Source organism: Populus alba, chromosome 11 (assembly GCF_005239225.2).
Source record: "Populus alba chromosome 11, ASM523922v2, whole genome shotgun sequence".
Classification (NCBI taxonomy): domain Eukaryota; kingdom Viridiplantae; phylum Streptophyta; class Magnoliopsida; order Malpighiales; family Salicaceae; genus Populus; species Populus alba.
The window spans coordinates 8,092,616-8,117,621 of NC_133294.1; the positions used below are offsets into that span (position 1 = coordinate 8,092,616).

Below are 25,006 nucleotides of genomic sequence, written 5' to 3' on the forward strand. Positions count from 1 at the left end.
TTGAGATCAGATCGGTGAGGTCTTATAAGTATAAAGCAAGTCTTTCAAACTTTTCAACTCATCTGATCAAAACCAAGTGTCAAGACCATTGTACCTTCTCATGAAGTTTTCGTTTTTTCTTTTTTTGTTCCTTTTTTGTCCATAAACATCAACAGATTTGCATCCATAAACATCTAAATTATTGTGAATTCTATGAACAAATAACTCAATTGATCATAATCCTAATTTTTTTTAGTACCAAATATCATCAACAATTTTATTTTTTTAATATTTTATTACTGTTTTATGATGCAATGACTTTACTATTAAAGATATCCGTTAGGAACTAAAAAGTACTGTAATTATAGATATTAATCTTAAATTGATAATTTAGATTCTTGAAAATATAATATTTAAGAAAATGTATATACCAAATTAAAAAAAAAAAACATACAAAAATCAAAGATAAAATACTATCCTTAAAATATAGGTTTTCTTTGTTACTTCTTTTTCGTAATTATTTTTCTTCTTATTAATATTTTGAGAGTAGTTTCAAAGGAATTTCTTATAAGTTAAAATTAAAGAGTAATTAAGACATATATTTAATTATTATATTTTAGACTTTAGTAAATGGAACGAGAATAACAAAAAAAAAAAAAAAAAAAAGGGGGCGGGGGAGGTTGAGAACGAGGCATTGGGGCCAAATGAAAGTTTCCCCTTCACTTCCTAGTATCATCTTTGTTTGAATTTGGATAACTACGTCGACAATATTTGGGCCTTCGTTGGGCTTAGTCATATCTAATTTTTGTAACCCTTTCTAACTATACAATATATAGGCTCTTTATGGTTAGAGAAGCCCAAATTATTTATTTATTTTTTATTTTTTAAAAAGGATTATGTTTTCTTTTTATTTATTTATTATTAATTTTTGAAAAAAAAATTATGTTTATTTTTTTTGTCTTTTGAGATGATTGTTTATTTGTACGCGTCTTCTAAACTTTTTAATAGGTACGTAAGGACAGTAATTTAGCTAGTATCTGGCTGTAATTGTCAAGCTAGATTGATCGAGATCCAATCCAATTTAGTTCAGGCAATATGTACCTTGACTCAATAGTTTATTACCAAATTATCATCTCTTGTTACACAACAATGCTAGTCGAATGTAAAAATTTTGAATGTAAAGAAATACCCACAAATTACTAACATGTTTTTTAAGGAAGAAAAATTAATCATGTGGAATTGACTTAATATAATCCGGTCTAATAAAAATATAGTTTAACTTAAAAGACTCAAGATAATATTTTTTTTGTAAATATTGAGAAGAAAACATATTAAATTGACTTGGATCAACTCGGGTTAACTTGTTAAATCTTCATCCTAGGCCATGAAACCGTGATAACCCCATTGAAAGCAAATAAGAAAAAAATGAAGCACAATTCTTAATCAACCTAATGTTGAATGATGAAATTGAAAATAAAATTTAATAACAAAAAAAAATAACTTGAGCTAACCTGGATTAATCTATCGAACTTGAGTCATAAAACTGGATAACCTCATAGAAAGAAAATTAAAAAAAAATTATTAAGATCAACTCTCAATATTGAATGATGTAATTAAAAAATATTCAATTAAAAAAAAAAAGTAAAATCCAAGACACATGTCATGAGGTCATGATAACTCTACAAAAAGTAAATAGAAAAAAAATTATATATTTCAATTTCTAATAAATTCAATGTTGGAGGATAAAATTTTTATAAAAAATAACTTAAGTCAACTCGAATTAACCTTCCAAACTTATGTCACGAGGTTAGAATAACTTCATAAAAAAATGAAACAAATTATGAAATCTAATTTGAATTCACTCAATGTTGATGGAGAAACTATTAAAAAAATATTCAATTAAAAAATGACAAAAAGATGAAGTTAATCAAATTAATCTGCAAAACCTATGATATAGATCATGAGAATAGAATAACTCTATAGAAAAAAATTAATTTTTTTTATAAAACTCAATATTTGATAAATCTAATGTTAACATATAAAATTAAAATTATATATAAGAAAAAAATATTTATTTCAATTAAAATTAATTCGTGAGGGGGGTAGTGAAGTACCTTGTTTTTTTTAGTTCTTGTTAATTAAAAAATAAAAAGAGAAGTAAAATCCAAGACATATGACATAATGTCATGATAACCCTATAGAAAGTAAATAGAAAATTAATTATAAATTTTAGTTCCTAATAAATTCAATATTGAAGGATAAAATTAAAAAAAAATAACTTGAGTCAATTCAAGTTAACCTTCTAAACTTATATCATGAGGTTAGGAATTTTTTTTTAAAAAATGAAACAAATTATGAAATATAATTTCAATTAATACAATGTTGATAGACAAGTTGAAAAAAAAAATTCAATTAAAAAAATAACCAAAAAATAAAGTTAATTAAATTAATCTGCAAAACCTATGATTCAGGTTATGAGAATAGAATAATCTCATATAAAAAAATTAATTTTTTTTATAAAACTTAATTTCTAATAAATTTAATGATAAAATTAAAATTTTATATATATATAAACAAATTATTATTCCAATTAACAATGATTTGTGAGGAGAGGGTAGTCAAATTACGCTCTTTTTTCTTTTTAATTTTTTTTCAGTTATTATTATATAAAATAATATGAATATATAACTCTTACAAATAAAATTTACTAATTGTATTTCTTGGATTAAACTTAAAGAGACTCGAACAATTAAACAACAATATCAACCAAAACTTTGCAAATGCTTGAAAAACAGTAAAATATATAAGACAAAATAGCTTCTATAGGTGTTTTGTTTTATATAATTAGATTCATTTATAGGCATCTGAATTTTTATAGACAAAATAGCTTCTAAAAAGTTGTGATTTTGTACTTTTGTATCTAATTCTTTTTCAGGAAATGACATCCTCACTGTAGAATTTGAACTCATGATTTCTTTCTTTCGTTTGATCATACCAATTAAGATACATTTATTATTTAGAGATAACCTTGCAATTAATCTAGAGTTTAATTTAGAATGTGTTTTATTTTAAATTAATTTAAAAGTTAAATCTAAGTTAACCTAATAGTTAACAAATAATATTTTATTTTAATTTTAATTTAAAATAGTATCGTTTTAGTTTTTTTTTTAATTGCAAAGAATTTCATTAAAAAAAACTGAAAGGAATATAATCTTAAACAATACAAATTTTAAACCAAATTAAATCCTGCGCTGAGTGATAACTATGACGATAAATTGATATATGATTGCGTGTCTCGAGGTACTTGATGGAATAAGCTCCAGACAGACCGGACGCGATAAACATGGCTCCAGTTAACTTTATCCAAATGGTCGATAGAGTGTATGGCCTTTACCTATATGAAAAACCCATAATCTATTTACTATTATTATTAATAATCTAACAACTATTTAAGAATGTTTTGAATAGAGCACATTCCTCATGAATTAACTTTTTTGAAAAATAAAACCCCACCAGTTGAAGCGTTAACACAAATCGGTAAGACAGTAAACGAGGATGGCCAACTATCCTTGAAGTTCGTCGATCGTTGTCAATCAGGCAGTGTCGTTGAGACAGAACCGACTTCTGCAGGGAACAACAGCACCATCGGATGTAACTGCAGCATCACTGATGATAATTACTGTCACATTAATTACTTTACATTTTTATGTTTTTCTTTGTTAAATATATCTTAGCTTTCCTAAACTGTGACCAATGATGTCTCTCTCTCCTGCTTGCAATAAAGCCTGCTCAAAGATTACGGTCTTCCAGGCAGGCTTCCTCCGGAATTGGCCAACCTTACTTATGTCCAAAAAATGTAAGAACCCTTAATCAAGGACATATATATTTGGCTCATGTTTCTGCTTCGAGGCCTCAATTCTGAATCCATTAAATGATTATGAATCTTGAGATGCCTCGATGATAATTAATACTCATCAGATGTTATGTGATTATGAGTTTGCCATTGTCTGTCGCAGTTTATATTAAAATTTCAAGCGTTTATATTAATTTTTGGAGCAATTTTCAAGATGGAAAATAATTTTTATACAACAACAATGTCTATGACAGAGATTTCACTCGCAACTATCTATACGGCACAATTCCGGTGGAATGGGCTTCGATGAAAAATCTGTCTTTTATAAATTCACCCCTCTTCTTGGTTTATCTTATTTTCTATGTAAGAGTGAGCTTAAAACTTCCTTCCTAACTAACCTCTTATGCAGCTCGCTCACTGCAAATCGCTTGTCAGGAAATATTCCTGGACATATGGGAAGTTTTACTGCCCTCACCTACTTGTATGGCTTGAATCTGTTATAGTGCTCTACCTCTAGTTTGAGTTATTCGAATATTGGCAGCAATGCTTGTTTGCTTTGTTCTCTAATGGTTATTTCACTTTATCAAATGCAATTATAAAATATAGGAGCCTTGAATCAAATCAGTTTTCTGGTGTTGTCCCACCTGAGCTTGGCAAGCTTGTCAACTTAAAAACTCTGTAAGAAGTTTTAACTAAATTCTTCATTGTGAAGACTTGATAGAGATTTCGTTTTCATTAGTTGAAATCTTTGCTTTGATGCCGTGAATTAACAATTGCAGGATACTCTCCGGCAATAAGTTAGTGGGGAGCTTGCCAGAGGCACTTGCGCAGATAAAAGACTTGAAGGATTTGTAAGCCCTCACTTATGTTCCTTGAACACATTTCTTTTTTTTGTTATATAATCTAACATATTCAATGTGCAGTCGCGTAAGTGATAATAATCTTAATGGCACCGTACCCGAGTTCATTGGGAACTGGACGCAACTTCAAAAGCTGTGAGATGTTTATCTTCACAAGATCTTAATTCATTCTAATGCAACATGAGACAATTTATTGAGAATTTTTGTTCTTTTCGTGACTAATGAAGTGATTTGTACGCGACTGGATTGCAAGGACCTATACCTCTTGCGATTTTTCATTTGGAAAAGTTGTCTGATTTGTGAGTAAAACCACTTTCTTGTGCTGCATACCTCCTGCTGTATTAATTATTGAATAATTCTCGTAGTGTGTGAGAGATAGGGAGAGATAAATGAAGGGAATTGAACATTCAAGGTCTCTTACTGTTATGCAGGAGGATTGCTGATATGCCTGGACCAGAGTTTCAGTTACCTAACTCGCCGATTGAAAGGCAATTCTTGTATGTGAACTGCTTCATAACTTTTCATAGCAAAGTTGAGGATATGTTCTATTCAGAACTGTTTAACCAACCTGTAACTTGTTGCAAGGGTTCTGAGGAACATCAATTTAACTGGAACAATCCCAGAAAACGCATGGAAAGTGGAAAAAAACACTGTAAGTGTGAACTTCACTCATCGCCTCACATCTGCTGCTAAGCAAATTAGAATTTCTTTTTATACATTTCAATTCTGCCATATTTTTCATTATGATCTCTCCATGTACAGCTGGTGCGTGGCATCTGCCTGAATCATCAGGTCTTTAGGATAAGTTAAAAATCCTACATTAATATATAATCCTGTGTATATAATAACTGAAGTCCTACTAGAGTGAGTAGAGGAATCACAACTAGCTTAATTCTAACATAACATTGACTTATTTTCACAACGGATGAGCTCCTATGAGAAGGTAGTGATTTCAAGCAACTGCAACTCTCCAAGGAAGAATATACATAGAGGATTACTTCAAAGAATTTAATAACCTTTAATTATGAGACATATATATATATATATATATATTATATATATATATATATATTTTCACCTGTTCATTGCCATTATATTTACAAAGATGTAAAATCTTCTTCAGAGACTGAAGCCTAAAATTTTGTCTGCTGAAATTTCTTGCAGCGACTTAACTTTTAACAAGTTGGCTGGGGAGATTCCTCCTAATACAATACGACGACAGTTTACGTGAGCAATGTTAAAGTCTGATAATTTGAAATTTGGTTATTGAAATCTTATCAAGGATGGCGCAATAAATTTATGCTGAAAGTTTGAGTGTGGTTCTTACCAGGTTTTTGAGTGGCAACAAGCTGACTGGAACAGTGCAGGACCCATTCCTCCAAAACAGCCAAAATCTGTATGTTCCTAAATTACACCCATCATTGGATTCAGTACTTATTTGAATATTGATATGCCTTGCCTTTTTTCCTTGAAGATCCATGACTAATGACCTTAACAGAATATACAAATATTTGATTTGACCTCTCTGCACTGAAACACAATAATATAACCGCTGAAACACAAATATTAGATTTGACCTTACTTTTATCGTCTTCTCTGCTCTGCAGTCTCACCGCTGACAGCACTGCATTCAATTTCGTCATGCTTATCTCTTATGCATCATGAACAAGTTCATTCCCAGTTCCCCCCTTTCCTATTATCTTTGACCTGTGTGTTTCCATTGCCTTGACACTAAAGAGTGTTTGGAACTAAGTTGAAATCATGATTTTTAAAAAATTAAAAAAAAAATTGTATAAAATTATTCTTTTATATTTTTAGATTTTTTTGATGTGCTGATATTAAAAATATTTTTTTTAACAAATAAAAAAATATTATTTTAATGCATTTCTAAGCGAATATCACTTTGAATCACAACCTCTATCATACTCCCATACACCCCCAAATAATACTTCATTTTATGCTAGTATTTCATGCTCACAGGAGGTTAATGAGTACATACACTAAGAACCACAACTTGTAGATAAATTATTATTTTTTAAACATAAAATACCACTAGATTTAATAGTTTTATAGGCGAAAATTTATGTCAGTATTTACACTAGCAGTCCATCAGTCCATATGCTACCAACAGACTCACAAACAGAAACAATCTGTTGGAAAAACTCTTGTCGGTAATTTATGGATTGTTGTTGAGTCCATTGATATTAAATATACCAATGGATTTACAGATAGACAAAGCATGTAAAAAAAATTTACTCACTTTATTTTGTCAGTAATTATAATATATCATTGACAAAATACCATTTGTAATTCCATTGGTGCGTTAACAATATCAGTGGTATTTGTAGTAATTCTTTTCCTACTCTCTAGAATATACTGACAGTTAGTTTCATCAGTTACCCCTTCAGTTATAGTGGCATTTGTAGTAATTCCTTTCCAACTCTCTGGAATATAACAATGAAGTTATTCCATCAGTGACTCTATCGGTAATATTTTAAAAATATATTGAGCAAAAGTAGAAAAATATAATAGTGACATTTACAGTAATTCTTTTTTAACTCTATGGAATATACTGATAGAGTTCTGTCGTAAGTAATATTATAAAATATATATTTAAAAAAAAATTATTGAATAGAAGTATAAAAAAATTAAAATAAAATAAATTAGTAGAAAAATCAAATATGTATTACAAATTTAAATATTTGTATGTTCAAATACAATAAATATAAAATAGAGAAGATGCTGAAGAAGGAGGAGGAAGTCAGTTGTCGCCGGGACTGTAGGGCTAATTAGAGGGTGCACATGAACCACCCATTTATGATCTCATTTCCATTATCAATTGGTGGATTTGTTTCATAAGCAGCAATGAGTCATTCATATTTATCATTAAAAAACAAATTATTCTAAATTTACAAAACTTCAATATAATAATTAAAATTAATCTTACATATTTAATCGAAATTGAACAAAAAAAGAACTAAAATTCAACAAAATAATGCAAAAATTATTTCAATAATAGCTAAAATTCATGTCATTTTTTAATTCATAAAATTATTAAGAACACAAAATTGAACAAAAAGGAAAGAAAAGACATTGTTAATAAACCCCAAAAAAGAAAAATGAAGAAAGACAACATAGCTTAGAATGAGAAAAGAAGATAATGCTTGATTTCATGTGAGAAGGAGAAAGAGAAGAGAAGATAAAGAGAGAGAAACATGTGTGTGAGAGAAGAAGAGAGAAGAAGAGAGAAGAAGAAAGAAAAACGGTGAAGTCTCGTTGTCAAGATTCTAGTCTTTTATTTTGGTTTTTATCGATGGGCAATTAAATATTAATATTTTTAATATTTTCGTTAGTGATTCCGTTTGTAAAGTTAACTAGAAATTTTTCAACTTACACGAAAATTTTCAAAACCCTCCAGATATTATAGACAACTTTTCATTCCGTGAGTGATTCTATTGGGGAAAAAATGAATAGTTAAAAGATCATTAATTAGCATCGCATTGAGAAGTAAACATTTCCCTTAGTCTCTGAAATATACCGATGGACGCATTTCATCGGTATACTCATATGTAATGAACACTAAACAATGCCAGGGTAAAGGGGCATAGTTCCCATCGTCTCTAGAATATACTGATAAACACAGTTTTTTGGTATACTCATATGTAATGAATACCGTAAACAATGTCAAGGTGAATGGGAATTGTTTCCATAGTCTCTAGAATATACCAACATATACTTTTCATCGGTATACCTGTATGTAATGTACAATCTCTCTATATTTTTATCGGCTTAAATTAGTGTTTGATGCCAAATTATATCTATATTCTCTATCCATACATCCTCCAAATAGTTAAATTCACAGTTGCACACACAACACAATAACAACAGTTCACATCACAATAATAAAATAAATATTTCATTGTCATTCAATAATAAATTAACATCATTGCCATTAAATTGAAGTGAATTTTATCCATAAATATTTCATTATATTTTATGGCATTACACATTAATGTTGTGCAAATTAATCAGAATTCTCTTCTTCTTCGTTAATTGACCCGTCCTCATCTCCATCACAATCTTATACGTTGATCTCATCACTATCATCCTCATCAACTTATGTATGTCGGCTAGAGCTCAAAACATCATTCAACTCCTTAATGTCAACATCAATAAAAATATTCTCGGCGATGCAAAAATTTAAATTTTCTTCCAAGTCATTAGACGAAGCAACTCGATATGGATCAACTAACTCACCAAGTTGAAAGACATCATCTTCCACAATTAATTCATCATTGCCATCTTGAACAACCACGACATGACCTTTAGGTTTAGTTTTCACTACGAATAACTTTCTGGCATTCTTTGGCAAAAACAAAGACATCATCAACATTCTAAAGTCTAGCCTTTAAATTAATTTTGATCAAACCATGATGGAGATCTACTCTAATTTCTCTGTCAGTGGTGTCATAACAATAATATTTGAATAAAAAATACTCTATTATGCTCGTTATGTATTACAATTCAATGACCTCTTCTAACTTTCCATGGTAGTTAACTTCAAACTCATTAGAACTCGATCCCTTAACACAAACCTCATTGTTATATATCTTTCTACCCTACCCATATTCTTTAGTATCAAACACATGTTCATTGATAGAATACTCGTTGTAGCACTTCACCTTTCTTTCAGAACCCAGAGTTAGTAAAGACCAAGTAATACTAGCATTTCCTTCTAATTGATAAACGTAGTACATGAAGTACAACAATGAACAATTAACAAGAAATATGTAATGAAATTAAGCATCTCGAGAGATAAAAATAATTAAACAATACTTACATCTGTTTTAAACAATGTGGAAAATTGTTCATTTTATAATCAAAAGATTTAGGATTTAGTTAGCTATGAGTTTTACAACAGTAAATATTGATGTTGTTGTCTGTGAGGAATTTAATAATGTTTTAGTTTATGATATTATAAAAGATAATTGTTTGAAAATAATGACATGTTAAGTAGTATACTTACTAAATAAAATGTCTCAGTTCATCGCAGTTAAATAACACATAATTATGTGCTTGTCTGAATTCTATTTCTGACAAATATCTTCCCCTTGCAATATGTTTTTGGTATGGGTTGTCTAGGATAAAAGAATATTGACAAGTTCTCACTCGAAGACACTTACCCACGATCATCATTCAATGGACTGAGATTGATTTTGTTCTCAATTGAGACTAAAAATAGTATGAGATAAATGTTAAGATCTCTTCAAGGATATAAGCCTTGTATATCGAAGCCTCAACATGTTTCTTGTTTTTTACTTTTCTCTTAAGGATGAACAATTACATGTATAATATGAAATGAATATTTTGAAATATGCAAAGAAAGACAATAAAATTTTAATTATAATGTATATCTAGACACTAACCTCTCAAATAGATACATCCATCTATATTGAACTAGGCCTTGAACTTTTGCCTTAAACCGTAAATGTAAATGTAAATGCTTCATTGAGTCGAAAAGAAATGGAGGGAATATCATTTAAAGTTTGCATATTATCTGAATGATATTCATTTTGAAGCCGCTTTATGTGTTATGTCTGCAACTTGTTTGAGCATATATCTCTAAAGAAGTGACTGGTCTTTGTAAGTGCCACTTTGGCAATAAATCTTAGTAAGCAAATGGAATGAGTGTTTGTATAAATACGTGGCAGTTATGGCTCTTTATTCCATAAAATCTACAATTCTTCAAATTCATCATGCTTGATATGTTTAAGGCATATCAAACAAGAAAACATAGATTTTTAAGCCATTGGCAAACAAGTAACTATACATTATTGATGTAACCATATTATTTGATAGTTTCACCCACATCTACTTAATGTTTTGTCCATGTTTTATATGTAAAATGCCTTGATATTCTTTGTTTTATGTTTTGAAGGCACTTTTGGATGAAAGATGCAAAAAGGAGTAAAATGGAGGTAATTGGCAGATTTGACGTTCAGTCGATATTTTGTGCAGAGTGTGAGTTCCAGAGATCGAAATGAAGTGATTCCAGTGGCATTAAAAAGATAACATCCATACCTTTCTGGAAATGCAATGCAAGAAAAATAAAAAGAGAAAGATCATGGCAATCACATTCTTCAAAGTCAAATCTCGCAGTCTGCCAATGTTGACCTTTGCCCATTCAAAATTCAATATCTGGAGCTTTAGAAGTCCAATTGATGCAAACTCAATTTTGTTGGATTCCTTAATCAAAGCTCTATAAATGGTAATTCCATATTTTGTTGGAAAAATATAATTACTTTCCATATTTTTTGCAGTCCGTTGGTAATTCCATCGGTAATTCGGTCGATAATCTGACGCGGTCAGAGGTGCATTCAATGCACACCATTTGGAATTCGCACATTCTATTGGTATGTTTGTCGGTAAAATTTGTCCACCGATAAATTATCGATGGAAATAATTACGTCGGTATAGTCATCGGTGATTGTGGCATTTCGAGTATTTATTTTCAAACTCTCTCTGAGATACCGACTGACGTGAGTTCGTCAATATCGATGTCGGTGAGTGTGGCATTTTAAGTAATTATTTTAAAACTCTCTGTGAGATGCCGACGGACATGAATATGTCGGTATGGTCGTCGGTGATTGTGGCATTTTAAAGTAATTATTTTCGAACTCTCTATGAGATGCCGACGGACGTGAGTCCGTCTGTATGGACGTCGGTGATTGTGGCATTTCGAATAATTATTTTTGAACTCTCCGTGAGATGCCGACGGACTCACGTCCGTCGGTATGGACGTCGGTAATTGTTGAACTGTACAAGAAATGTTGTATTTGTATTGTCTATTTACCTTCTCGCAAAAACTTAAATGATAAATTGTTTATCGCACAAAGCAATAACAACAGTGCTTAAACAATAAATATTTCGTGTTAGAAAATATATCATCCATAATCTAAATTACATGAAAAAAAGGGTTTTACACAGGGTTTCGTTTTGATAGTTAGTCAGAATTTTCTTCTTCTTCGTCATCAGTTGAATAGTCATCACCTTCATCACAATCTTTAATATGGATATCATCTTCTTCATCAACATTTGATTGTCCTTTAGAGCTCAAAACAACATTCAACTCCTTTGCGTCAACATCAACAAGACTATCATCGAAAACAAGAAAAATTGAATTTTCTTCCAATTCAATCGAGGGAGCAACTCGATATGATTCAACCAACTCACTAACTTGAAAGACTTCATCTTGCACACTTGTGTCTTCGTTCTCATCCTGAAAAACCTCAACACGACTCTGGGGTTTTGTTTTTAAAACAGACAACTAATCAACTTTTGATCGATCCTTTCTAAATGAAGGGGTGTATGTGTAATAAACTTGTTGACATTGCTTTGCGAAAACAAAGACATCGTTTATGTTGTGGAGTCTAGCTTTTGAGTTGATTTCAACCAGACCATAGTGCAGATCAACTCTGATTCCTCTGTTAGTCGTGTCATACCAATAGCATTTGAATAAAAACACTCTATTCTGCTCGCTATGATATTGCAGTTTGACGACCTCTTCTAATCTATCATAGTAGTCAACTTCTAACTCACTACTAGTGGATCCCTTAACACAAACACCGCTGTTGTATGTCTTTCTTCCTTGCCCTTACTCTTCAATATGTAAAACATATCCATTGACAAAATACCCGTTGTAGCACTTAACTTTTCTTTCAAGCCCGAGGCTTAGTGAAGACAATGACTTAGGCACACTCCTTCCCATTTGATAAACCTTGTATGTAATGTACATCAATAAACAGTAAATGAACGAGAATCTCATAATGACATGCATATGTACAGTAATTTTGCAAGCTAGAATGAGTTTGTGATAATGCTTACATGTGTTCTGAACCACGTGGCAAATTGTTCATCTTGTAATTGGAAGATTTGGGATTCGGTCAGCTGTGAGTTATTAGAGAGCAAATATTGTCGATGTTGCCTACAAGTGATAATGAGTGTATGATATTACAATATATAATTAACAGTATATTACTGACAAAGTTTAATTAGTATTACACATATATAAACTTACTGAATAAAAGGTCTCAGCTCATCACAGTTAAATATAACATAGTTGTGTGCTTGTTTGAACTCTATTTCCGACAAATATCTTCCTCTTACGGTGTTTTTAGGTGTGGGTCGTCCAATATTGGAGAATATTGACAAGTTCCCACTGGAAGGCACTTCACTGCCATCATCATGCTGTGGAACGCGATTGATTCTTGTTCTTAGATGAGGTTCAAAATAGTACAAGATAAATGTTGAGATCTCCTCAACAATATAGGCCTCACATATCGAAGCCTCAACATGCACCTTGTTCTTAACCTTTTTCTTGAGATTAAAGAAGTACCTACATTGAATTACAATTCAAGTATTTTCAATTAAGAAAAACATAGAAAATACTTTTATATATGAATTACATTGCAACTGTAATATCTAACCGTTCGAATGGGTACATCCATCTATACTGGACCGGTACTCCAACTTTTGCCTTGAACGATAGATGTATGGGGAGATGCTCTATTGAGTCAAAAAATAATGGAGGGAATATCATCTCAAGTTTGCATAGTGTCTCAATGATATTCTTTTGAAGCCTCTCAATGTGCTCAATATTCAACTTGCTAGAGCATATATCTCTGAAGAAATGACTGATCTCCGTCAGTGCATCTCATATTCTCTTTGGCAACAAATCATGAAAAGCTAATGGGATGAGTGTTTGCACAAACACTTGGTAGTCATGACTCTTCATTCCATACAATCTGCAGTCCTCTATATTAACCAGCCTTGATATGTTCGATGCATGTCCATCCGCAAAACGCAGACTCTTAAGCCATTTGTAGACTAGCAGTTGTGTGTTTTTCTCTAACACGGAACTTGCCCTTGGTTTTGCGACCCGTTACTCATCATAAACCAACTCCATTTTTTTACGATTACAATATAAAGCTATATCCAATTTAGCCTTGATGTTGTCCTTTGTCTTCCCCTTTACATCCATTACGGTATTGAAAATGTTCTCAAACACGTTCTTTTTTATGTGCATGACGTCAAAGTTATGGCGGAGCAGATTGGTCTTCCAATAAGGAAGCTCCCAAAAGATATTTCGCTTTACCCAATTATGAGTCAAACCAAAACCAGGAAACTTTTGCTCACTTGATTGAAGGCCAAACACAATGTCACTGTACTCTGATACAACATGATGCAATTCTTCATCAGAAAGACACGGGGATGCAACATTTTTTTCAACTTTGCCAATAAAGAAATCTTTTCTGTTCTTTCTATACCTGTGATTAAGTGGCAAGAAGCGATGATGAAAATAAAAAAAAAAGAAGCTTTACCTCTGTTTGCTAGCGTGAATGCCTTGTTGTTTTCCATGCAGTATGGACATACGAGTTTCCCATGCGTGCTCTAACCAGAAAGCATTCCATAAGCTGGAAAATCATTGATAGTCCACATCAAAGCCGCCCTCATAAGAAAATTTTGTTTCCTCGATATATTATAGGTCAGAGCTCCGGAGGACCACAACTGCGACAACTCATCAATCAACGGTCGAAGAAAAACATCTATATTCCGCCTTGGGCTGCTTGGACCGGGTATGACAGTAGATAAAAACATGAACTTCGGCCTCATACACATTCCCGGTGGAAAGTTATAAACTATGAGTATGACCGGTCAACAAGAATAGGGAGCAGCAAATGACCCAAATGAGTTGAATCCATCTATACACAACCCAAGACACACATTCCTTGATTTAGCTGAAAAGTGAGAATGCACACTGTTAAAGTGTTTTCACGCTTCGTCGTCAGAAGAATGCACCATCAACCATATCATGTACTTGGTGCCATGTCATGTGCTCAGCAGTCATTGGTGACATGAATAACCTCTATAGTGTAGGTGTGATCGAGAAGTATCTAAGTTTTTTATATGCCACTAGAGTCTTTCCCCTGCCAGTTCTGGGTTTCATTTGTCATCCACCATTCATCTATACATAAAAATAATAAGTGTAAGACTATGCCAAATAATATTTTTAAATATAAAAAATTATATACCTGGAGGCATAAGGGTGTGATTATTTATTGCGGACGCTGGGCCAAAGTCATGTTCAGCATTCCTAAAAAACTACATCTCACTTGTAAACTTACTTTGCAATGGTAGATTTCCATGTGCATGCTTCTCAAGAACATCTAGAAGTCCAGAAATGAAAAAAAGGAGTCATGTCTGCGTCAATCAACCTATCAGCATTTAAAAGCAGCAAGTTCTTTCTACCTATGTCTATATTACAGAGAGAAAAACTAGCATCAATATTGATTGATCCATGCATCCATGAGATTACTTGAGTTCACATTGCAACTTCCAAGAATGCATTAAAGTTGTGAAAAGTCTTTGCGGAAAATTCTACGCCCCTTCGTTTTGCTGCTTGAACAATTAGATATATCAAAAGTAAAAAGAAGGAAAGATTACTTGTACCTGTTGAAAGCAATTATATTTTAATACATTACACTTTTCTTGGTTGGTGGCTGCTGTTTTGTTAAAAGGCCAATAAATACTTTTCGTGGTTTTCATTCTGTTAAATGGGTTATGATTTTATTTTTTTTAACATTATTGTTTAGAATCTTGAGATTGTGACCTGTAAAAATGGTGGCAGAAGAAGCACAAATTATAACGACACTTAGGATATTAAAAAAAAAGAAAAACAATAACTAACCTATAATATTTTAATTTTTTATGGGGATGGATATTATGAATATTTTTAATAAAATTTAAATTTAAAGAAGGAATCAGCTTGTTTCTGTATGAGATTTTTGAATTATAAATTAATATAGACCTGTGTATAAAGCTTGGGGCATTTAACCCACACTGTAAACTCATCTTCTCCACAAATGGTGATTTCTTATCCAGTTTTTACATTCTAAACTTCATCGTAATTTCTGGTGCGACATTAATATTGAAATTGAAAAAATTACACTTTACCAAAAAGTTTGGAAAAATAAAATAGAACAGACCATTGGTGGATAAGTAATAAAAAAGATTACACTTTATCGAGAGTTTGTTCATTTGAAAAAAAAATTAACATTCACAAAGTATTTTCTGAAAAATAACGAGATTATTTTTTATAATACATGCACAATCCACGGGAAGGTGGGTAAACAACTGTACTTATTAATTATTATTTTTTATAATACATGCACAACCCACACAGGTCATGAAACTATTTTAGTGTTCGTTTGAGAAATAAAAAAAAACTCAATATTCAAAGCAAAAAAAAAAAAAGGGCAGAAAATTCTACTTGGAATCTCTCTCGTTTTCAGTATGTTCTTAGCATGTTTAAATATCTGAGAGATTTTCCATGAAAATGCCTTTTAGCAGCCGACGGCCCTGGTAATGTGAATCATTCAACATGATAGCTTGTAGTCAATAAATTTGTGGCTCGAATGCCTCGATACGTGCCTGTCTCTTTATCTTTTAAATTCAACATCTTGGAACCTACAATTAAGAGAACCAAAGAAAATACCAGGTGAAGATTTATACGAGAATTATTATCTTGATTTAAAATAAAAAATTGAATATTTCAATATATTACATTTACTAATTCATCAGGTAAATCTAATAATATTTCAATATATACATTGAGATCAGTCAGTGACTGTTAAACTGTCAATTATGCACCAACTAACTATATAAATGCATGCATTTGAGTCTATCATAAACTACAAATAGCTTGTTGTCCTTTACCACCAGGTGGAAAAGAGATTGGTCCTGTCTATATCAATCTCTCTAGGCAGAAAATTCTACTTGCAATAAGTGAATAATTGATAATAAAGTTTAATCTAATAACTTAAATTTTTAGATAAGATTTTAAAATATAATTGATATTATTTTTTAATATATTTTTTCAAGTGAAAAATGTTTAAACTTGAAACTTGCACAGATTAACACTATATTATACTTAATTTTTATCAAATAAATAAGGATAGTGATATTCAAATTCATGACTACTTAGTCATCAACACAAATCAATACTATATTATGCTTAATTTTTATCAAATAAATAAGGATAGTGAAATTCAAACTTGTGATCACTTAGTCATCAAAGCTCTGATATCATGTCAACGAACCATCTCAACCCAATAGTTTAAAATTTTTAGAAGAGATCTCAAGATATGATTTATATTATTGTCTAACAACATTAAAAATAATTAATAAAATATTTAAAACACAGAAACAAACATGCATCTTAGCAACCACCACTAGTGATGTGAATCATTCAACATAGCTTGTAGTCATTAAAATTGTGGCTCGAATGCCTCTATATGTGCCTGCCTCCTTATCTTTTAAATTTCAACATCTTGCAACCTGCAACTTGGGAACCAAAGCAAATACCAGGTGAAGATTCTTACCACTATTATTATCTTCTTGATTTACATATTTTAAGATATTATATTTATTAATTAGTCAAGTAAATATAATAGTACTTTATTTAAAAAGATTTAAAATTAAAAACTATATATCTAAAATGGTGATTTATCACATCAATATCTATCTATAGATCCTAGAGTTGTTTCTAATTATCTAAATAACTATAAAAGTTTTTTATATCTTTAATTATCTAAAAAATTATAAGACTATTTTTTATAATACATGCACAATTCAGGTGATCATTTTTTATTCGATTCGGTTTTTATATATAAAAAATAACCAAACCAAATTTTTTTTTAAAAAAACCTAAACCGGTTCAAACCAACCGGTGTCGGTTCGGTTTAATTTTTTAGGACAAAAACCGATTCACACCGGTTTGACTCGATTTTTTTGATTTAACTCGGTTTTGACTTAGTTTGGCTCGGTTTGTTTCCGGTTTGGCTTGTTTTTTTTTTCCGGTTTGGCTCGGTTTTTTTTCCGGTTTGACTCAGGTTTTTTCTTGGTTTGGGTTCGGTTTGTTTGAGTTTTTCGGTTTCAGGCTTAAAATACCAAAACCGAACCGGTCGGTTTTTTTAAAATTTTAATCGGTTTTTCGGTTATTTTTAGTTTAATTGATTTTTTGATATTTTTGCTCACCCCTATAACATGTAAGTACGTAGACAACTATAATTATTTTTTATAATACATGCACACGTGTCACGAGACTATTTTTGTGATATAACGAGTGTGTTCATTCGAGAAATAAATTTGCTCACGGTTTTAGAAAAAAAACTCAATAGTCAAAGCAAATGCTGGCTACCAGGAGCATTAAAACCGAGGGTGGTTTTATAAATGCCGGCAGTTATTTTATAAAGTATTGTTTATTTAAAAGTATATTAAAATAATAATAAAAAAATTATTTTTAATATAAACATATTAAAACAATCTAAAATATCAAAAATTAAATTTAAAATTAAAACAATATTAAAAACATTAATTTTTTTTAAAATATTTTTAAAACATAGAAATAATCTCGTTACAAGTATGAAACTGTCTATTAGGCACCAACTAGCTATATAAATGCATGCATTTGAGTCCATCATAAACTTCAAATAGCTTGTTGTCCTTCAGGACCAGGTGGAAAAGAGATTGGTCTATGTCTACGTCAATCAGTACTTCCAAAAAGAAAAAGAAAAAAAAAAACAAGGCAGAAAATTTTACTTGCAATTAGTGAACAATTGATGATGAAGTTCTTAGTGCACTTTACAGCATTGAAAGTAAAAAAAAAAAAAGCCTTCGTTTTCTTAGTGCACTTTATAGCCAGCGGTCAACAATCAGAGCAGGAGGTAAGGACAAGTGATGATGAAGTTCTTAGCGTGCACTTTTACAGCAGTATGGAATGAACTTCAAGCAATGTGGGTCTCTTTTATTAATACCTGAGAGTAGGGGTGTGAAAAAAACCGGAAAACTGAATAAATCGAGAAAACTAAAAAAAATATTAACCGAAAAAAAATCAAACCGAAAAAATAAAACCGATCAAACCGATTAGAATAGTTAGAAAAAAATCCCGGTTCGGTTCGGTTTTTTGGTTTTTGTAATGCAAGAACCGGTTAACCCGGACCGAACCGAACCGGTTTCAAAAAATATACTATAAATAAAAAAAATGGTACTATAAATAGAAAAAAGTTACCCCCAATAACCCTAGCCCCCTCTCGCCTCTCTTCTTGTCCCTCTCCCTCCCCCTCAGCCCCCTCGCCTCTTAATCTCCCTCTCCCTCTTTCTCTCCCTCTCCCTTCTGCAATTGGTGGCATCCTGTGTTGCTCCAGGCCCACATTTAACCTCTGGTTCTGTACAACAAGTTCAAGCATCATGAAAGTAAAGTGCACATGCGAAAATCTCCTGACCAAGTTGGAATGTCAGATTCACAAGTTGCTTTGGAAGAACGCAAGGATACAGAGCGGTTGCCACCTCAGGTGCATAGCATGCTTCCAGAGAAGAGACCAGACCAGCCTGATAGCGGTGATTCAAGCAAAACCGAGTCAGATTTTTCTCCAATAAAAAAGCCTGATGTAGAGGACATATCTTCTGAGGGAACTGTATCAGATCATCCTTTGAGTGATCATGAACCGTAGTTAAGGGTATGGGATTGAAAAAGCAGCACCCTCTTGCCTCTTGATCCTAGGATGAACTGGATCTCGATGGTGGCAAGGCTAAGGAAATGAGGCATAAGTTTGTTTCGTTTCTCAAACAATACCAGTTAAATCTCAAACAAGATCTTGCAGAGTTTGTTTTGGTTGATAGTGTCAAGGCTCAGGAAATGAGACATAGGTTTTCTCAGTTTTTTGAAATAAAAAACCGGACCGGACCGGACCGAAACCAGTCGGTTTGACTCGGTTTCGGTTCAGTTTCGGTTTTTTTTTTTTAAAAAAAAAAACCGGTTTGGTTGTTTTTTGTAGGTAAAAACCGAACCAAACCGAAAATGCTCACCCCTACCTGAGAGGCTGAGACAGTGTACAAAAAGATAAATCCTTTTTCCTTCTCTCTTTTCTGTTTGGAATCTCTCTCGTTTTCAGTATGTTCTTTGCAAGTTTTAAAAGTCAAGAAACTGACAAGTCAGGTTGATATTTATCCATCTACATTTCAAACACAATTAAAAAATAAATATTATATATTAAATAAAAATTTATTTTAAATAATATTTATTACTAAATAGTTAATCATTAATTATCATCATCTAAAGTATCTTGTATGGTCATAGTTGATAGAGTTTGGTGAAAACTCTCTACTTCTTCCCGTTGTCAAGATTGATAGGTCATCTTCATCTACCCAATTTTCAATATCAAAAGTTATCTCAATATTAATTGAATCATAATTTCATCTTTTCTAATAATTCCTATATATTAAAAATAAAGGTAAACACAATATAAGTATTAATAATAGTACTAAACAAGATAAAATAATATTTAAGGAATTAGAGAAAAGAAAAATACTTTTGTTTCAATCTTAGATTGCAGTGGACATAAATAGGGTCATTAAGCCTTTGGTGCTCCAATCCATTTCTCTTCTTATAATGAATATGTTCAAGCATACTTCAATTTCTCTCACATCTCGAAGAACTACAAGTTTGACTTAAACACTCGTATAGCTAATTGTTGTAGATTTTAGAGTACTGGTTCCATATGTCATCCGCCATTCATCTATACAAAAAAATAATAAGTAAAAGTGTAAGACTATGCCAAATAATAATTTTAAATATAGAAATTATATACCTGGAGGTATAAGGGTGCCATTATTTATTGCAGACGCTTGACCAAAGTTATGTTCAACATTCCTAAAAAACTTCATCTCACTTGTAATTTTATTTTGAAATGGTAGATTTTCATGTGCATACTTCTCAAAAAACATCTAGAAGTCTAGAAATAAAAAAAGAAGAAGTCACGTCTGCATCAATCAAACCTATCAGCATTTAAAAGCAGCAAGTTATTTCTGTTAAGGTGAGGAATTAATATGGAAATCACAGAATAGGAATCATAGAATATTTAGTTTCCTGATTAACCTTACCTGATTGTAAATCGTCCATAATTATTTCCTAGACTAGTGTAATTAGTTTCTTCCTAATTAGTCTCTGTATAGGCTATATATATAAGAGCCTTTTCTGCTCTTACGATTCACATTGAAATAAAAATCAAATACATTCTTCCTCAATTCTACATGGTATCAGAGCAGAGATTCTAGGGCCATATTTTCTTTTTTTTTCTTTTCTTTGAAAAAGAATGGAAACCCCTTCTGCTGGGGTGAAAACGTATGAAGGGGAGAACTCAATCCTTGCAGATCTGACGGCAGGGATGACACAAAACTTGCCAGCCATGAATCTGCTGCACCGATTGGAATCAAGCTAGACGACAACAACTATGCATTATGGTCCCAAATTGTTGAGATGTATATCTCAGGAAAAGACAAGTTGGGATACATAAATGGAGACCTTCCACAACCTCTGCAAACAGATCCGACATTCAGGAAGTGGAGAACTGAAAATGCAATGGTGAAGGGATGGCTGATCAACTCTATGAATCCAAAACTTGTAAGCAACTTCATCAGATTTTCAACAGCTAAAGCTGTTTGGGATAATATTGCAACAACCTACTTTTGATGGCACTGATACATCACAAGTATATGAAACTCAAAAAGAGAGTTACCAGGCTGAAACAGGGAGGAGGATCTATTGAAACATATTACAATAATCTGCAGGGATTATGGAGAGAAATTGACTTCCGGCGTCCAAACCCTATGGAGTGCAATACTGACATACAGAAATATAACTCACTTTTGCAAGAGGACAGAGTCTATATATTTCTAGACGGGCTTGATGACAGACTTGACAATATTAGAGCAGATGTGCTCCAAATGCAGCCATTTCCAACAGTAGAACAAGCCTATGCGCAAGTTAGAAGGGAAGACCTAAGGCAATCTGTGATGCTGAAAAATGAAGAAGTCATACCTGGAGGTGCTATGCTGTCAAGAGGAGGACAGAAACCTCAGCATCGTCTATCCTTTCTAATGCCAGCGAATGGAAGGCCAGTTACAAAATCACATGGGGAAGGGGGAGGCTGCACACACTGCGGAAATACAAAACACACCAAAGATACATGTTTCAAAATACATGGTTATCCATAATGGTGGCACGAACTCAAGGCGAAGAAAAAACCAGAAGCCAGGCGGAGTGAACATTCTGGTCGTGCAGCCCTTATGAGCATGGAACCTACATTATCACTTGTACCTGTACAAGAATCTCCTATCTTGGCTGAGGAACAGACTGATCAGAATGACCAAGGTAATCAAGGTTATGTTTTTTCCTCTTAGAAGAGAAGACATGATCATGATGGCTGGATCATTGACTCTGGAGCAACAGACCACATGACGTATGATCCCTGTGATTTATCTGACACCACTCAACCAAAACGGTTATGCATTGCTAATGCTAATGGAGTGACATATCCAGTGACTGGGGCTGGAACATTTGCATTTTCTCCTTCTTTCTCATTACCCCATACCCTGCTAGTTCCATCACTGTCCAATAAGTTGTTATCTGTAGGACAAGTGACTGAGGAGTTACAATGTTGTGCACTAATGTATCCTAGTTTTTGCTTGTTTCAGGATATTCTCACCAAGGAGATTATTGGTCGTGGTACTAAGAGGGAAGGGCTGTATTACATGGACGACTTCAGCTGTGGTCGAGCAAATAACATGCAACTTGTCGACAATAAGGAACGACAAATTTGGTTATGGCATAATCGGTTGGGAAACCCCTCATTTCGGTATTTACGCTGTTTATTCCCAGAACTATTCACGAAATTTCGTGAAGCAGATTTTCAGTGTGAAACTTGTATGACAGCTAAGAGTCATCGTGTATCGTATCCTATAAGTTTAAATCAGAGTGCCACTCCATTTGCAATTGTTCATACTGATGTTTGGGGCCCTGCCCCGATTACTATCTCTTCTGGAGCTCGTTGGTTTGTCACATTTGTTGACGATTGTACACAAATGACTTGGTTGTATGTGATGAAAACGAAACATGAAGTGTTTGACATATTTCGCTCATTCCATAATATGATTCAAACACAATTCTCTGCAACACTACAGATTCTGCGCTCCGACAATGGCGGGGAATATGATAATAAACAATTCCACCGACACTTCAGGAACATGGTATGCATCATGAGACATCTTGTCCACAAACGCCACAACAGAATGGTGTTGCTGAACGTAAAAACCGACATATCTTGGAGATCACAAGAGCTCTCTTGACAGCTGCTAACGTGCCCAAACGATTCCGGACTGATGCAGTGGCGACTGCAGTATACTTGATGAATCGACTGCCATCAAGAGTTCTGGACTATAAAACCCCGCTTCAAGTTTTAGGCCAACATGTAATTGATACGGTTCAGCCCTGTGATACGACCCAAGTAAGGTCAGATTCGGATTTTGGCGTAAAAAGCGCAACAATCCAGGTTTACGGCAACAATCATAATTCTCAATCCGACCATTGGATCGGGCTAATATTTTATGTGGACTCTTCAGACATATCTTACTACCTTAGGTTAAAATTGCAGGTCAATCGGAGTTCGGGAAGGCACCCCAATACTGGTCAACAGAGGCTGTACGGATTTTGTTATTTACTTCCATTTGACTTGTGGACTTCCTATTTGTTTAGGATTCTTTTCCTCCAAGGATGTGGGAGCTGGTTTTGGGAATTTCCTAGTTCCACAAGGATCTTTAATGAGGTGCAATATAATCTCCTAGTGTGGCAAGGATTCATTAATGTTTCAGAATCCTTTTCTTATAAGGATTCCTTATTCATCCTAGCTACACAAGGAAAGAAGGGCTGGTGGTATTTAATGACAAGTTACTTATTTTTATTATTTTCTTTAATGTTTGGGCTTAATTAATAGTTTGTTTTCAGCTAGGATCCAAGGCTTGTTTGGATCAGGTCATGGGCTTTTTAGTTTAGGGTTTTGGGCCAGTTTTGAGTGGACCTCATATAAGTCCACATAAGAGGTCCATTAGGGTTAATTTTTCAAGAACTATTTAAACTCATGTAAGCCACAATTTCGGCAGCTTTTGATGATTATTATTCTGAATTTTCCAGTTTTAACGTGTGAGAGTGATTCTTGCATTCTTCAGTTCTTGAACGAACTGAATCTGACTTATCGAAGATTAACTGGCTTCGTGGCGTCATTCTACTCATTCCAATAGTGTTGGTGCCTTGGGGCAGGTTTCCATTGTGTCGCACTCTTATCAGACCTGTTTCGGCTTTCCGGGATCAGATCTCAATCTAGATTGTGGGTTGCGTGACCACGTGATCACGAGGTTCGCATCAGTTGGTATCAGAGCTAGGCTCCGAAACAAGGTAATATCATTCTGTGATTTTCGTTTTTTTTTTAGTGTTCCCTTAAGTTTTTCAGTGTTTGCGTCCATCTTCTTGTTCTTCGTGTCTGTGTCATCTAAGCAAAAAAAAAAAAAAGTTTATATTCCATCTTGTTACTGTCTCTAATCATATCAGTTTGTTAAAAAGAAAAAAAAAACAGAAAGAAATAGAGAAAAGAGTGATTAGTTGAAATTTGAAAGACCATTCAATTTTTGCCGCAGAAACACAAATCTTGGTGAACCATAAGCAAACCACCTCGGAATCAATTTAAACTTCATATTCAGTCTATTGGGGGTGGGATCGCATCATATATCAAAGTTGAGCCTATTCTGATATTATTTGCTTGAGGTTTTAATTCGAGGTTCAATTCTGCCGCAGAAACACTACTATTAGTGAGCCGTAAGAAAAACACCTTAGAATCAGTTGAAACTTCATATTATGTGTATTGGGGATGAGATCGCACCATATATTAAATTTGGGCATATTTTGATTCCGGCTTCTGGAGGTTTTAATTGGAGGATCAATTCTGCCGCAAACTGATCATACAAAGAGTTTGGGTACCTAGAAATAAGAGAACGACCTATAAATTGATTTTTGGTGATTTCACAGTATTTTAATAATAGAAATTAAATTCGAGGTCATTTGGATATCGGTTTCTTTAGGTTTCCCGAATTAGGTCTTGTTTTGTCGTAACGGGTTTGTTTGGTGTTATCTTTCAAAACTTGTTTTGTTTCTATTGATTTCGTCCCTGCCATTATACTATCATCATATTTTGATATTTGGCTGTTGTTTGAGTCATTTTCATCACCCTCGCATTAGTTTGTTTTTCAATAAGTTCTGGTCCAAACAAAAGTCAGATTTGTATTCTCGAGTCTAAATCAATGTTCTTCATGCTATAAACTCTATTCTTGCCGTCGTCTTCTTGTTTTTTTTCCCTATCTGTGTCATGTA

At 32.8% G+C, this 25,006-nt stretch overlaps 1 protein-coding gene across 2 annotated transcripts in view; it reads left to right on the forward strand.

Annotated features, from left to right (window-relative positions):
* The window catches only part of LOC118037050 (uncharacterized), a 36,230-nt gene that overhangs the window by 476 nt on the left and 10,748 nt on the right, over positions 1-25,006 (forward strand). For both annotated transcript variants that reach the window (XM_073412577.1, XM_035042936.2), the window contains exons 2-11: positions 3,496-3,835; positions 4,087-4,313; positions 4,439-4,510; positions 4,612-4,683; positions 4,756-4,827; positions 4,920-4,991; positions 5,124-5,189; positions 5,278-5,344; positions 5,857-5,919; positions 6,023-6,088. In XM_073412577.1, the coding sequence (XP_073268678.1) occupies positions 4,129-4,313; positions 4,439-4,510; positions 4,612-4,683; positions 4,756-4,827; positions 4,920-4,991; positions 5,124-5,189; positions 5,278-5,344; positions 5,857-5,871 (621 nt within the window). In that variant the 5' untranslated portion in view covers positions 3,496-3,835; positions 4,087-4,128 and the 3' untranslated portion in view covers positions 5,872-5,919; positions 6,023-6,088. The remainder of the gene's footprint in view (positions 1-3,495; positions 3,836-4,086; positions 4,314-4,438; positions 4,511-4,611; positions 4,684-4,755; positions 4,828-4,919; positions 4,992-5,123; positions 5,190-5,277; positions 5,345-5,856; positions 5,920-6,022; positions 6,089-25,006) is intronic.